General features: G+C 36.9%; 1 protein-coding gene across 1 annotated transcript; it reads right to left on the reverse strand.

Moving 5' to 3' along the window:
• Positions 1-880: 880 nt before the first annotated feature.
• Positions 881-14,157, reverse strand: LOC100770699 (vomeronasal type-2 receptor 116). The gene is made up of 6 exons (XM_035453711.1): positions 13,961-14,157; positions 10,948-11,239; positions 9,843-10,655; positions 8,325-8,552; positions 3,502-3,625; positions 881-1,791 (listed from the first exon to the last, which is right to left on the reverse strand). The coding sequence occupies exons 1-6, from the start codon at positions 14,155-14,157 to the stop codon at positions 881-883; spliced, it is 2,565 nt and encodes an 854-aa protein (XP_035309602.1).
• Between the last annotated feature and the right edge of the window lie 206 nt (positions 14,158-14,363).

The raw sequence follows: 14,363 nt of genomic DNA on the forward strand, positions 1-14,363 counted from the left end.
CACTAAAAATTGAAGCTTCTTATGTCAAATGCCTGTAAATAGACCCGGACATCTCTTCTAAATTCCATCCTTCATCTGTAGATTATATCTAATTCTGATATCTTAAGAGCAATTTGAAGAGGTAAAACACAAATCAGAGTCTTTAATATTTTTCCAATATTTGAAAACTTACATAATTTTGTGTGTGTGTGTGTGTGTGTGTGTGTGTGTGTGTGTGTGTGTTAACATGCAAAGGTAAACTTGAAGCCCAGATGAGACTATCTGATCCTTTGGATATATTGCTCTAGGAAGTCCTAAAGAGAATTTTGAAGATACAGATTGATTAGTATTCTCAACAAGAACATCACATGGTATTAACTGCTGAGGCATCACCCAAGCTTCTGTAAAAGTCTTTCTATATGTTTATCAAAATGTCACTTTTTCTTCCATGTCCTACTTTTCTAACGCCTTGGGTGAATCAGGATCTTCCTCCTTTCCCCCCACAAGAAGGAACTTTGCTCTAAATATGTCTGCAAACCAAGGATCTCTGTCTCAAAAATATCTTGTATTTTGCCAATAGCACTCTGCTGCCATAAAAGTTATTCGTCCACTCAGATATTTTATAAGAACATAGCAAATATTTTGAACAGTTTGTATTTTAAGTAGAAAATAATATTTCAAATCTGCATTATTGTCCAATGCCTAGGATTTCAGAAATCATTAACCGAGTGAAAGAGTATAAGACACAATGTAGACAATAGTAGTAGACATGATACCACTAGCCTATATTATAAGAGGAAACAGTGAGAGTCATTCTAAAAGAGATAGGTCTTGCATTATGATTGAATATTTGCTAGATATGAGCTAAATATATACTTGTGAGTTAGAACTAATAAAATATTCAGTTCTGGAAGGTGATTTTCCCCTGATATTTGGAAGAGATTTGTCTTGCTGGTCTAAACAAAATTATGAAGCACTTGGGAACAAAAATGCATCCCAGCATCCCAGCACTGGAAGCCAAGATGGAGAAAATTTCCACAGCTACCATGACTTTACCCTTGGTACTATGGTACACAGGGAGGAAAGTGACCCAGACACAGCAGAACAACAGCATGCTGAATGTCAGGAACTTGGCTTCATTGAATGTGTTAGGCAAATTCCTGGACAAGAAAGCCACAGTGAAGCTCACCTGAGCTAGGCAGGCCAGGTATCCTAGGACACAGTAGAAGGCAGTGACAGAACCCTTACTGCACACAATGATGATGTGGCCATGCTCAGAGTGGGCATCAATATTAACAGAGGGAGGAGATGTTCCCAACCAGACTAAACAGATAATAACTTGGATGAGAGTACAGATGGCAATGATGTAGTTAGGGGCCCCTGAAATCAGGAAATATCTCATTCTTCTATCAGGGACTGTGACTTTGAAAGCCAGAATCACAATAACTGTTTTGGCCAACACAGCGGAAACAGCTACAGTGAATACAACTCCAAATGTGATTTGCTGAAAGATGCATGTAGCTGTGTTTGGACGGCCAATGAAGAGGAAGGAGCAGAGGAAACAAAAGAAGAGTGAGATGAGCAAGATGTAACTAAGCTTCTGATTATTTGCCTTCACAATGGGAGTGTCATGGTGCTTGACAAAGACTCCAAGCACCATAGTTGTGAATGCAGAGAAGCACGAGGCAATTAAGCCAAGAGTGATCCCCAAATGGTCTTCATAGGACAGAAATATCACTTCTTTGTGCATACATTGGTTCTGCTCTATATTGGCATATTGGTCATCTGGGCACTTCACACACCGATCCATATCTGAGGACGAGAGTAATGTACCATTAATTCACCTTCAGCATTTTTATTGATAGGGCATTTCAATTACATGTACATAAGAAACTTTGCAACGTTTATATTTTGTTGCTAAGAATGTCATAGAAGGACCTTGTTGCACAGAAATTCTCTCATTTCATAATTTTCTTTATATCTGTGGGGAACAAAAGCAAAAGTAATTATTTTGTCTATTTAGGTATATTGATGCCATCATGTCACATGATATCAAGAAGCACAGAATTTTTACTCCATTCTGGGAGCTATGAAGAAATGACATGTATTGGTGAATTCACAAATGCTCAATTCATTAACCACAGCATTTTTTCCTTTGTTTAAGTTTAAAGTAGGAACAAGCTTATTTTACATGTCAATCCCAGTTCCCTCTCCCTCCACTCCTCCTCTACCCCATCCAATCCCGTATCCCATCCTCTTTCCGCTCCGCAGGGAGGGTTAGGCTTTTCTTGTGGGATATTCAAAGTCTGTCATTTCATTTTGAACAGGGCCTAGCCCTCCACCCTTATATGTCTAGGTTGAGAGAGTTTCCCTCTATGTAGAATGGGCTCCCAAAGTCCATTCATGTACTAGGGATAAATACTGTTCCACTGTCCAGGCCTCCTAACTGACACCCATATTCAGGGGGTCTGTGTTTATCCTATGCTGGTTTCCCAGCTATCAGTCTGGTGTCTGTAAGCTCCCCGTTGTTCAGGTTAGCTGTTTCTGTAACCACACCTTTTCTGGGTGTTTTTAAAACCCAAGATCCCATGGATTCAGTGCCTCCTGAGGCCTTGTCTTCGTCATTTCTCTGAATGCTGTCCCCAGGAGATATGAAGACTGTGTGTTATACTGGGACCTGACCTCTGATACATTATCAATTTTACATTTTCAGGCTCAAACACATTTAAATAAAAGCACCTTTAAATGAAATCAGCACTTTGTATGATTGTGTATGTAGTCATAGGTGTATTCATATATAATTATCAAAATATCTGATGATTTAAAACTTATTGGGATTACATGGGGCAAGTAGCAGCATGAAAGTGAGGGATGAATAATGTTTGGGAAGTGCAAAAATAAAAGTTATCATAAATGCGGCCTTAGTTCATTCTTCTGGCAGTATCAGCAGAAACTTCCTGAGTCTTATCCAGAAGAAGCTGTAGCCTGTCACTCAAAGTAGAACCAGCTGTACATACTTAGCACTAAAATGCCCCTACATATTGATTCTGTTCCATTTGAGAATAGAAAACACCTTCCTCCTCCCCAGTTTCAATCTCTGTGAGACCCAGACTCAGTGGATGTACTCAATTGTGAAGCAGATACTGAAAAACAGCATTAAGTAGATGATACAAGAGACCTTAAGACCGAGTGTTTATACATAATGTTGTGTTGATTAGTAGTTCCCTATTTATAAGTTGTGGAAGGGCCTTGTGTAAAATTCTCTCAGACTGCACATTGATTAACAAAAGAGTATCTTTGAGAAAAGGCCACCTGCGGTGAATTTACAATGAGTCAAGAAGTGGTTCAAGGCACAGGAATTTTGACACAGGGACAGAGCTAATGCTTATATTTTTATAAAGCTTAAATAGGCAAATATTACATTGTGTTTGTGCAATTCCCTTTCAGACCCCTTAGGCTTCCCAGTGTGGAGGCTGAGAGGAGTGATCAAAATGAATGCTTTATAACTGCCGGAATACTCACTTGTCTCATTAGAGATTTCATTTTCTGGGCAGGGCTGGCATTTGAAACAGCAGACTGCCATTCCCTCCTGCCAGAATTTTCTGAATCCAGGACCACAATCAGCACTGCACACAGAGGGTGGCATCTGAGGAAAATTAGACACATGGTGATAACAAAAGTTTCACCTATTTCTTTCATACCTATGTTATGTAGCCTGTGTAGACATTAATAAGGTAATTTTATATACACCAAATGTGTGACCACATTCCAAAAGTACAGGATTTAAAAGACACAGAATTTTAAATAAAAAATTCTCATTTTCAGAGTAGTCTGTGACCCTATATGTGGAGCTTTTTATTAATTGTTAATGGGTGGTGTGGTCCCTCGAAGGGTTTTATGATAAATGCAAGGACAGCAAGCCATTTTCCCTGTTCATTCAGGGTCTATGCTTTAGCAGCAGTCTCCTGATTCCTGCCTAGTCTTCCATTGACTGTAACCATGAGCTATGTCAACCATTCCCCTTCCATTTACTTATGATCACTGATTGATGACAATAACTGAAAAGTGAAATAGGATGAGTGGGAATCTGAAACAAGGTAAATGCCTCCTAAAAACTCAGACAACACAAATTAACTCCAATAAAATAGTAATGCAAAGAATGACATTCAGAGTGTGGAGAGCAAAGAGCTGTGTAGACAGAGCCCAGTGTATTTAGTCATAAGGAGGTGCTGACTTGATATTTACTGAGCTGGAAGTAAATTGTTTCCCAATGTGAAAAGTCCTACAAAGACTAGGGATGTGGGGGAACCCCAATAAAAGTTACCTTGTTTAAAGTTAATGGAAGGATTTCCTAATTTTAAAAATGTATGTATTATCTTTGATTATCATGATGCTGGTGATTGTCATCCATATGTTAATTAGAAGGTTCCTGATGCTTGTTTGCTCATTTTGCGTCTTTTGTTTTGTGCTAATTTCTATGTCAAAAGAAAAGCATCTCCTAAGGACAGAATCATCTCATGTTTTCCACAAGTGTGGAGAACTACAATCCTTCCTTTTCTGTTGTTTTTGTTGAAGCAAGTTCTCATTGTTTAGCTATTGTTTTGTAAACTCCTTTATCCATGACAAATTTCATTCCTTCATTTTTGTATGTCTCTTCTTTTTCATTTATTGTTTAATTTGATAATTTTTATGGACTATTTTGAACAAGAGTAGAGAAAATACATACCATTTTCCATTTTCTTCTTATTTTACTGACAGATCTCAGTTTGGCTTGAGCTCCCCATGTATTTGAGGCTTACTACAAAAAGAAAGAGCTCCCTGAATCTTTGTCCAGAAATCTGAATAAAGTCATGCACCACAAGACACACATTACTCCAAATCACTGTAATGGATATTCTTTGACTTTACTCTCCACGTGGTACAATGTTGTCAGTATGTTTGCCACAGAAAACCTTAATATGTCAAGTTGTCCTCATTGTATTCTGTCAGGATTTTTTCTTTCATGTTTTTTTTTTAAATCTTAATGAAGTTTGGATTTACCTAAGAGTGCTTTCTGCATAATTGGGGATATCATTGAATTCTATCCTTGAGTTTATTTATGTGGTGTTTTACTCTTAATTTCTGCATATGTTGAAGCATGCTTGCATCCTTGAAATGAAGTCATCTTGGTTGTAGAGACTAATCTTCCTGTTGTGCTGTTGAGATCTCTTGGGAGGTGTTTTGTCCAGAATTATTACATGCATGCCCATCTAAGATATTGTTCTCTGGATTTACTTTTTTAGAAGGTTTCTAACCTATTTTCCCCATGAAGGCAACAAAGGAATGTTTCTTTAACCAGTTTCATTGTCTGTGCATTTTGATTAGAAAATGTGACCATTAACATTTAATTGTTATTGAAAACTTCTTGTAAATTATTGTCTTTTATTGCTAAAAGTTCTCTTTTTCAAAATAATCTGTCACAATATTTTGTATTTTTCCAATAGCTGGTTGTCTGACTGTTGTTCCAGTGATGGCTATATGTTCCTTTGACATCTTGTTGCTTTGTCTGAAAGAGTTCTTTAAGTACTTTCACAGTGTTGCTTCATTGGTTATGCGTTCTGTAATTGTTTGCATTAAAGAACTTTGTTCTGTCTCTTTCTATAATCAGGGGTAATATTGCTTGCTGTAGTAATCAGGATTGGCAGCATATGTCTCTAAGTATTTGAAATATATTACTCTCCTACTTTAAGAGGATTCTTAGATTGATGATTACTTTGGTTTTCATTCTGGAGCCTTCATCCAGTAGCTGATCAAAGCAGAAACATGTACCCAAAGCTAAACACTGAGACATACTCCTGGAATCCAGTTCCAGAGAGGGAGGTGGGATGTGCAAAGGAGCAAAGACCTTGCTGGAAAAAGCCACAGAAACAGTTGACCTGACCTTGTGAGAGCACAGAGACCCTAGTCATAAAGCTGGGGAACCAGAATTGGACTGAACCAAGCCCTCAAATGTGGGTGCCAGGTAGGAGGCCAGGGCAGTCTATGGGACCTCTAACAATGGATCCAGTATTTATCCCCAGAGCACAAATGGACCTTGGGTGCCCATTCACTATGGAGGGATACTATTGCAGCCCAGATACAGGAAGAGGGCCTGTGCCCATCACCAAATTATATGATGGACTTTCACTGTCCCCCATGGAGGGCCTCACTATCCCTGCGGAGGGGGTGGCAGGGTGTTGGTGGGTTGGTGGGGAGGGTTTGAAGGAATGCAGAAATGCATATGTAAATAAGAGTGCTTCTAAAGGAAAAAAACAGTATTCTCAGTAGAATCTGCTGTTTACAACTGGATCTTATCTCCTGCAGTATTCAAATTCCATTCTTATTTAGAATAAAAATATTAAATAAAAAAAATATCGAGGTTTCTTTCTGATGTTGAATCTTTGGTATTTAAATGACTATCAAATCTATATGGCTACATATCCTGCTGTAGTTTTGGATATTTAAATCTCATTTTGCTGGATATAATGTTGATGAATTTAGTGTTTCCTTCTCCTCTTGTGCCTGTGGTTTCTAAATTTGATCTTTATTCATATTGCTTTTATGTCCTATGATTTTCATCCCTTTTGTAATATTTTTGTCATATTTTGAATTTTCTGTTCTAGTCCTGTTTTCCAAGTCTTCCATCCTGTGTACAACTTAAAATATTCTCTTGCTGAGTATTTTAAATGATATTTTTATTTGATTTTTTTGCTTTACCTTTATATAATTTAGTTTAAACTTTTTAAATATTTTGTACCTTTAGAGAAATCCTTTGTCACATTACCATTAACTGTCTAATTGTATACAAGTTTTCATGGTCCCATTGCTTCTCCAAGAAGTGATTTGTGTTCTTTCATTTTTCTGGAACACTCTTGATCGTTCTTTTATTTCCTTGTTCAGTATGTCGTTGAACATACTCTCCTTTAAGTTTATGACTGTAAGATTTTGAGCCATGTTGCTTTGATATCATCCTGTATATTTGTTTTCTGTTTGGTTCTACATTTTAATTTGCATTCCTGAAAGCAGAGCACTGGTTTAATTGTTTTTAATTCCTAGTGTTTTTCCAGTGGATGTTTTAGCAAGGCTCAAGCACAGTATGGGTAGAATACACACGCAATTTCATTGCTGCCCTTTACATGGATATATAGATCAGTATCTATACCTTCAGCTTATGATATTTTCCCTGTGTATTACCCTTCTTACACTTGGGGAAAGAACAAAAACTCTACAATTCATAATAAACAGGTAACCTGAGATATCACTTCAGATTTTTCTTGAAGACTTTGCTGAAATTGCAGTCTTTAAAAATCAACCTAAATTGTACTAGGCTGTTTGAATTGGAAAACTTAAAACCACCCACATCTGACTTCATCCCTATAAAATATCCATGACCAATAATTCAATATTTCATTTACAAATTTCATCAAAACCCATTTTTTACTAACAATGTTTCAAATAAAGAGAAGAAAACTAGACACTCCCTTATTATCTTGGATGAACTATGAAATAATTAATCTGAGCAAGCAAGATATCTCCAGTGATAAAATTCTTCTATAGTGTTTGATTCAGAGCTGGAGACAGGACTCAGTGTTAGGTAGTTAAATCCAGCTCATGAATAGGACTCAAAACTGATTGTTAGCAGTCACTGTGTGGATCATTTCCTAGGGACTCAAATAACTCAAATAACTCTTCTGTCATCAATATGAACCAAAGTCACAGCAGTTGCAAGCATACCTGAGGACAAAACACCTGTACCCACAAAAAAGAAAAAGAAAAAAGAAAGAAGAAGCAACTTAATAATTCATAGAACATCTAATATACATCTTGAAAATGTTAATCTATGATTAGAGGTGTTGACAATTTAGGAACTCTTTTTTAAAAAGTATTAAACAAAATTAAATAATAAAAATGTATGATTTGTGTAATTTTAATTACTTTATTCTTACGACAGTCTAATTTTTCAACATCTGTACCCAAGATTCAGAACAAGGAAAGAAATTGCTGTATGTTAATCAGTATGATCCAAGAGAATATTGCTCACTTTACAGGAATTTATATTAAATCATTTTTATAACTGGTTTGTATTCATATTTATAACAACAATCAGGATTGAATATCATAAAATGCACTGTATGCATGTTGGAAATCCTCAAATTATTAATAAAGTGTCATATCAAAAAGAAGAGAAGAAGAAGCATAAAGTAGGAGGCTTGATATTGTCTCATGTGTGACAATTTATTACATTAAGTATCAAGGAAGCACACATGTTCCCACTTGACAGTGTTATTGCTCTGTAATGGAAATTAGTACAATTTGGTGAGACCCACCTGTGTATTTCCTGTGGCCCATTTTATCATTTCTTCATATACGTGGAGCTGTTCACCAGTTGGAAAATATGGGCTAAACTGTACTATCTTAATCTTAAATCTAAGACCATGTGGGAAATTCCAAATCTGGAGAATGTAATACTCTTCCTGATGTTCTTCTTTTTGGTTCATATTCACTCTGTCCCCAACAGGATTTGTGAATTGGGTCTTCTTCAGAAATGTATTCAGCTGTAAGACAGACGTCATCCTAAATTCTGTTTGCCACTTTTTGAAGAAAAATTTCTGATTTTATCTTAAAGGCAACATTATTTCAGGTGCCCAGGGGAGCCATCTCAGTGAAAGTAAATGGATTAAATGAATATAATAATGTTCTCCCTTAGGAGAACCTGCCAAACACATAAAGAGACATATATGCAGACACCATACAAAGATATGTAATATATTCATACACACACACATACATATGAGAAAGAGAGACTCATGTCTATCCAGAGACAACACAAAATACAGCCACAAAGACTTTTGTCAAACATACACATACATATATGCCTTGAATTCCTATACATATGCAGGCAAAAATATATAGGCATATTCATCTAAACATACATACAAACACACTGAAAAAACATAGACAGGGATACACATATACCCAAATACATACAGGGAAAAGAACACAGGTAAAAGCACAATAGAGAGAAGCATTGAGAGAGAGAGAGAGAGAGAGAGAGAGAGAACAATGCATATATTCATATGTGTTAGCACATATAAGGGAATGCACACATATACAAAAAGTCTCATGCAGACAAATTCACTGCCAAGTATACACAGGTAGATACACACAGGAAAAAATACCCATGCAGAAAGACACAGACAAATTTATTATCAATTACAAAGGAAGATAGTCAATACTGATAGAGGCCTGTATATGAAGACACACACACACACACACACACACACACACACACACACACACACACACAGATGAGCGGAAACACACAAACATGCACACATATAGAGTGAGAAACTTTCAGTCATTCATGCACATGTATGTACTGAACTGAATCACAGGAATATTGCCTGTGTAATAACTATCAGAATGTCAACTGTGGTCCCCAAGGCTGATTGTGGGGAAAGATTCAGTTGAGAACACTTAAGAATATCATTCCCTACACTATTTACAACATTGCTATGATTAATGTACACAGACATAATCTACTAACAGGGAGTGTTCATGAGAAAGGACTGATAAGGTTTACAATCTTAGAACAGGGGTTATGATATTCAGATGCTCAGTAAAAAAATCACCAATTGTCCTTGATGCATTTTATCTTCTGCTGCATTGCCTTTGCACTAGAGGTTTCTACCAAACACATAATTTACTCCCTCAGCAGAAAAAAATGCTTAGACATCTTTCTTTTGTGGGAAATACTTCCTAGTCCACTGAGTTTGGTCATCTGAAAGACTCCTAAAGATATGACATTGATGACACCAAATATTATACAATAGAAGAAATATTACCTTCAAGCAGATAGAACTATGTCCTTTCCCATTGTCCATGGTTGTATATTCTACTTGCTGAAGAAACATCTCATGCAGTGCATGGGCCAGAGCATACACAGCATTGTATATGTCATAAATTCCATCACTAAAGGACAAGTCAATACTCCGTACCACTAGCCATTCCATGGGGGAATTCAATGAGCAGTTTTTCAGTGTCTTACAGTTAGATGTGAACACTTCACAGTTAAATTTCATCCACTCCATCCTTGCAAGGTATTCATCTGTGTATTTGAGAGGGTTCATTGTCTGGACAAAATCTTTAAAGCCAGAAATCTCACCATGATGGTGTACAAAAGCTAGAGTCATATGGGATGAGTCAAGCATGAAGTCTCTTTTACTTGTAGTCACATCCCAGTGTGAGGTGATGACCCATATTTTCTGTAAACCTCTGGATTCCCACATTTGAAAGCTCAAAGCAAGAGTACTGTCTGTGTCACCATAAATGATAACAACATTTGTGGATGATGTGTTGATTTGATTATAATATAATTCAGCTCTGGATATGTATAACTGCATGTTGATTGGAATCATATTGACAAAGGCAAAGCAGACTGTATTTTTTTCCAACTCTCTTCTCAAATATGAGCGAAATTGGGTGCCCTGATCATTGTCTGAGATGACCAGCCCTACCCAGTTCCAGCAGAAGTGAAGTATGACGGAGACCATGGCCAAGGCTAGAGATGTGTGCTTGGATGCCATTTGGTATAGATAGGGAAATTTTTCATGATCACTTAGGATTGGATGGTAGGATCCATAGGTAAGATGAATAACCTAGGATGCAGGGAGCAGCATGAGGTAACATGCACTCCTAAGAACTTGTAAAAACATTTTTTACAAAGAGTTCTAGAACACCCCCTTGCCTAATCCCCTTAGCTATTACATCTTCCCTTGTTTGTATTACAGACAAGGAAATGCAGACAGCCCATCATTCTCTGAATAGTACTCATGAGCTACATATATTGACATAAATGCAAGTCTAGTCACCTCCTAACAGGTTTTAATATCTGGGACTGGTATCCATGAGGTCACCCTTTCAATCAAATCCAACCCGTAAAATTCTTACCTGTTGAGATTTCCAGAGGTCCATGTATGCCAGAAGTATCGCAGATGTTTCCCAGTTTGGTCCTGTAAGCATCACAGAACAGACGATATCTTCCTCACAGTTATAATTAGGGAAAAAAACAGGGTCTTGTGGCAAAATTTGACTCATACTGTACAACTGAGACAGACCAAAGCAATTATCTTTATAGCTACTAAATACCAAGGATTTATTTGGTAATAGATCAGGGTTCCTGTTGAGCTCATCCAGGGTAAAAGCCAACGCCAGTGCATACTTGTAGTTCTCAGTTGGTGTTCTGTAAAAGGTAATGTGTTCAAATTGGACAGAGAAAATACACAATCATTTGTAGACAATACAAGGACCACCCTCCTTCAAATATTGAAACAAATACCTTCTGTTTTGAGGTTGGAAACACATAAGGACTTAGAAGCTTGCAAAAGCTTTGAAGTCCATAGGGATCCATCTCCCATGAATGAGATGCTTCTTTGGCATCTTACACAGAAAGCCTCTTCCATCTCTGGCTTGTGACTGCTTCCTCAGAAGGTATAGACCAGGCATAGTCATTGACCAAATAGTAAACATAGCCATCTTTCTATTGAACTCATTGAGTAATATAAAAATGCACATGATGTGTAAGCTAAAGAGTTTATATTTTCTTATAAAAATTAATGAAATGGCTAAGGTTGACAAAGAAATCACAGAAGAGAACACCATTATCTTTTGGGGGTGACATTTGTCTATGGACTTTCAGTTCATGATAATTAGTGGACAATAGAGTTAACATATCGTCCCATGTCCATCTAAACCTCTCTCATGCTTTTCTTTCAAGGTTAACTGCTGCAGGCAAAAATTCCTTTTTAATACTTATTTATTTATTTTGGTTTTCCGAGACAGGGTTTCCCTGTGGCTTTGGAGGAAGTCCTGAACTAGCTCCTGTAGACAAGGCTGGTCTATAACTCACATAGTTCCACTTGCATCGGCCTCCCAAGTGCTGGGATTAAAGGTGTACACCACCACCCCTCGGCCTTAATACTTACTTTTAAATAAACTCAAACAACAAAGACATATTTGGTAAAAGATACATATTCTGCATCAATATGTGTGTTTGACAAGATTAATACTAAATTTGGCCACGGAAGGGCACAAAAAACTTGGTTTGAATTACAATTTCCTATACTGTAGTTTGGTCTCACATGTACAAGATACACCTTCTCTAGGTCCAGAATGCAGATATTAAAAGTATGTATGCTCCCTATAGTATTGTGCAACTATGTGATTTTTACACAGGCACGTCATATACTCAAATTGGGCACATATGACCATCATAGTTTTCTACTACAGAATATCATTTGATTACCTTTGTATTTACATTGACATAACGCTGGAATCCCACTGCGAATTTATTGTCAGCATTACATTTTTATAAACTAGAACAATATAAAGTAGAAAATGTTTGGGAATGATTAATTGTTTTGTAATAAATATGCACAACAAGACACTTGGAAGAGAACAATAGCATGTTTTGTTCATGTTTATGGGAAGAATGATAGCTCATGCATTTTCATAGTCATTTTATATACTATGATTAATATACACCAAACTCTTTATTTTGAACTATTTACTCAGAGTTAAATGCAATATGTTTTCCATTTAAAAATTGTAACTTTCTTATGTCTCTGTATATAAAAGAGTCACTTTATAAATGCTCCTTATTACCAAAGAAAAAGTGTCATTAAAATTTTCAATAAAAACACAGGAATTTGAGAGTAGATCTTATATAACTGAAACACTAACTTCACTATACTGAATTCAACAAACATCAGTGCCTTGATCTCTCATATTTGCCTACTGAAAGTGCTGTATTTTAAACCAACTACCTGCATTCTACAAAATCAACATTGTATAGTGCCTACATTGGTAAAAAATAAGCATCTACAATTAGAAAAGTGCTGAAAGTGAAACATAAGAGTTAAGAGTGATATAAGTGTCAGAGGTTAAACAATTTATTCCTAAAGAGAAAAGACACATGATTTTTAAATAAGGTCAAAGATGAACTAGTAGGTAACTCTGCTCCCTGTTCTCAAGTGTTGTCAAACATCATATGTCACAGCTGTTATTGAGGCAATTGACAAGGAAAGTAAACAGCCATCACTGTAAGTTGTAGCCTCAGTTTGTAAAGACTACAAAAAATCATTAAAAATACATTCATTCCTTCTTTACTGTAAAGGGAGAGCAGAGAACTAGACTTTGCAATACTTCAAATCAAGTGGTTGTTCATGTGTGTAAGTGAAGTATGGGGAGAAAGGAAGAAAAATGGAGCTCACAACAGACAGGTCCCTTAAGTATTTTCTCCAGCGGGGTGTTGGTGACACACACATTTAATCCCCGCACTTAGGAGGCAGAAACAGGTGGATCTCTGTAAGTTCAAGGCCAGCCTGGTCTCCAGAGTGAGTGCCAGGATAGGCTCCAAAGATACACAGAGAAACCCTGTCTCCAAAAAAAGTATATTCTCAAGTCAATATCAAGAAGCAGAGTGGCCACATGTAAGGAATTTGAGGGATTACTTAATATCTATGTGGAATCTCTTTGCAGCTATGTATGGCATAAACAATTTTGGTCTTCACACAAGCACACACTGTTATAACAACCATCAGCAGAAGCTACAGTCAATTACTTTCATGTTCTTAGGATGAAATTCATTGAAATAGTATCTGTTTTCTTTTGATGAGACATTACTGGCTACTTGCTATCTACAATGTTAAAAGGAGGGCTCTTTGTGATGGTTAATGGTAGATACAGCTTCCTTCTTTCTGCTTCCAGACTTGTAAGTGGGAGGCTAACTTGAAGAAAAACAGAACACACACTGGGCTAACAAAAAGAGTAAAGTAGCAATGAGTCTCTAAAAGAGCTTGGGGTCATGGGTTGGTATGGAGTTTCATAGAAGGAGACAGAAGATTTAAGACCCACCTTGAAATATTGATGATGGCATTTATGTGGGAAATGCAAAAATACTTACTGTATATTTAAAATTTGGTTGAAATACTCTTTATCCACTGGCCACTGCACTGTTCTAGGGGAGAAGAAACAACCTTTCTTCAAGTCTCCATGCTTGCCTTCCTTCTGCTTCATTTTCCAAAAACACCTGGACTGCATGAAACTGGCCATATGAATTTGAATGTTGAGGAGCAGCAAGAGGAAAGTCAAATTGAACATCTCTGTCCGGTACTATACCAGGGCAGCATGAATTGTGAAGTGTCATGTTGAGAGGCACATTAAATGGGCACCACTTTTCCTACTTGCTTTAATTTCTAGGCCAAAGGAGAGGCTATTTTCAAATCTGTGATTCCTTTTTCTCACAGGTGTTTCTTCACCCCTGGAGGAATAATAAACACCTCTTCCCTGGGGCACTGCATCTGGGG

Source organism: Cricetulus griseus, unplaced genomic scaffold, assembly GCF_003668045.3.
Source record: "Cricetulus griseus strain 17A/GY unplaced genomic scaffold, alternate assembly CriGri-PICRH-1.0 unplaced_scaffold_132, whole genome shotgun sequence".
Lineage (NCBI taxonomy): Eukaryota > Metazoa > Chordata > Mammalia > Rodentia > Cricetidae > Cricetulus > Cricetulus griseus.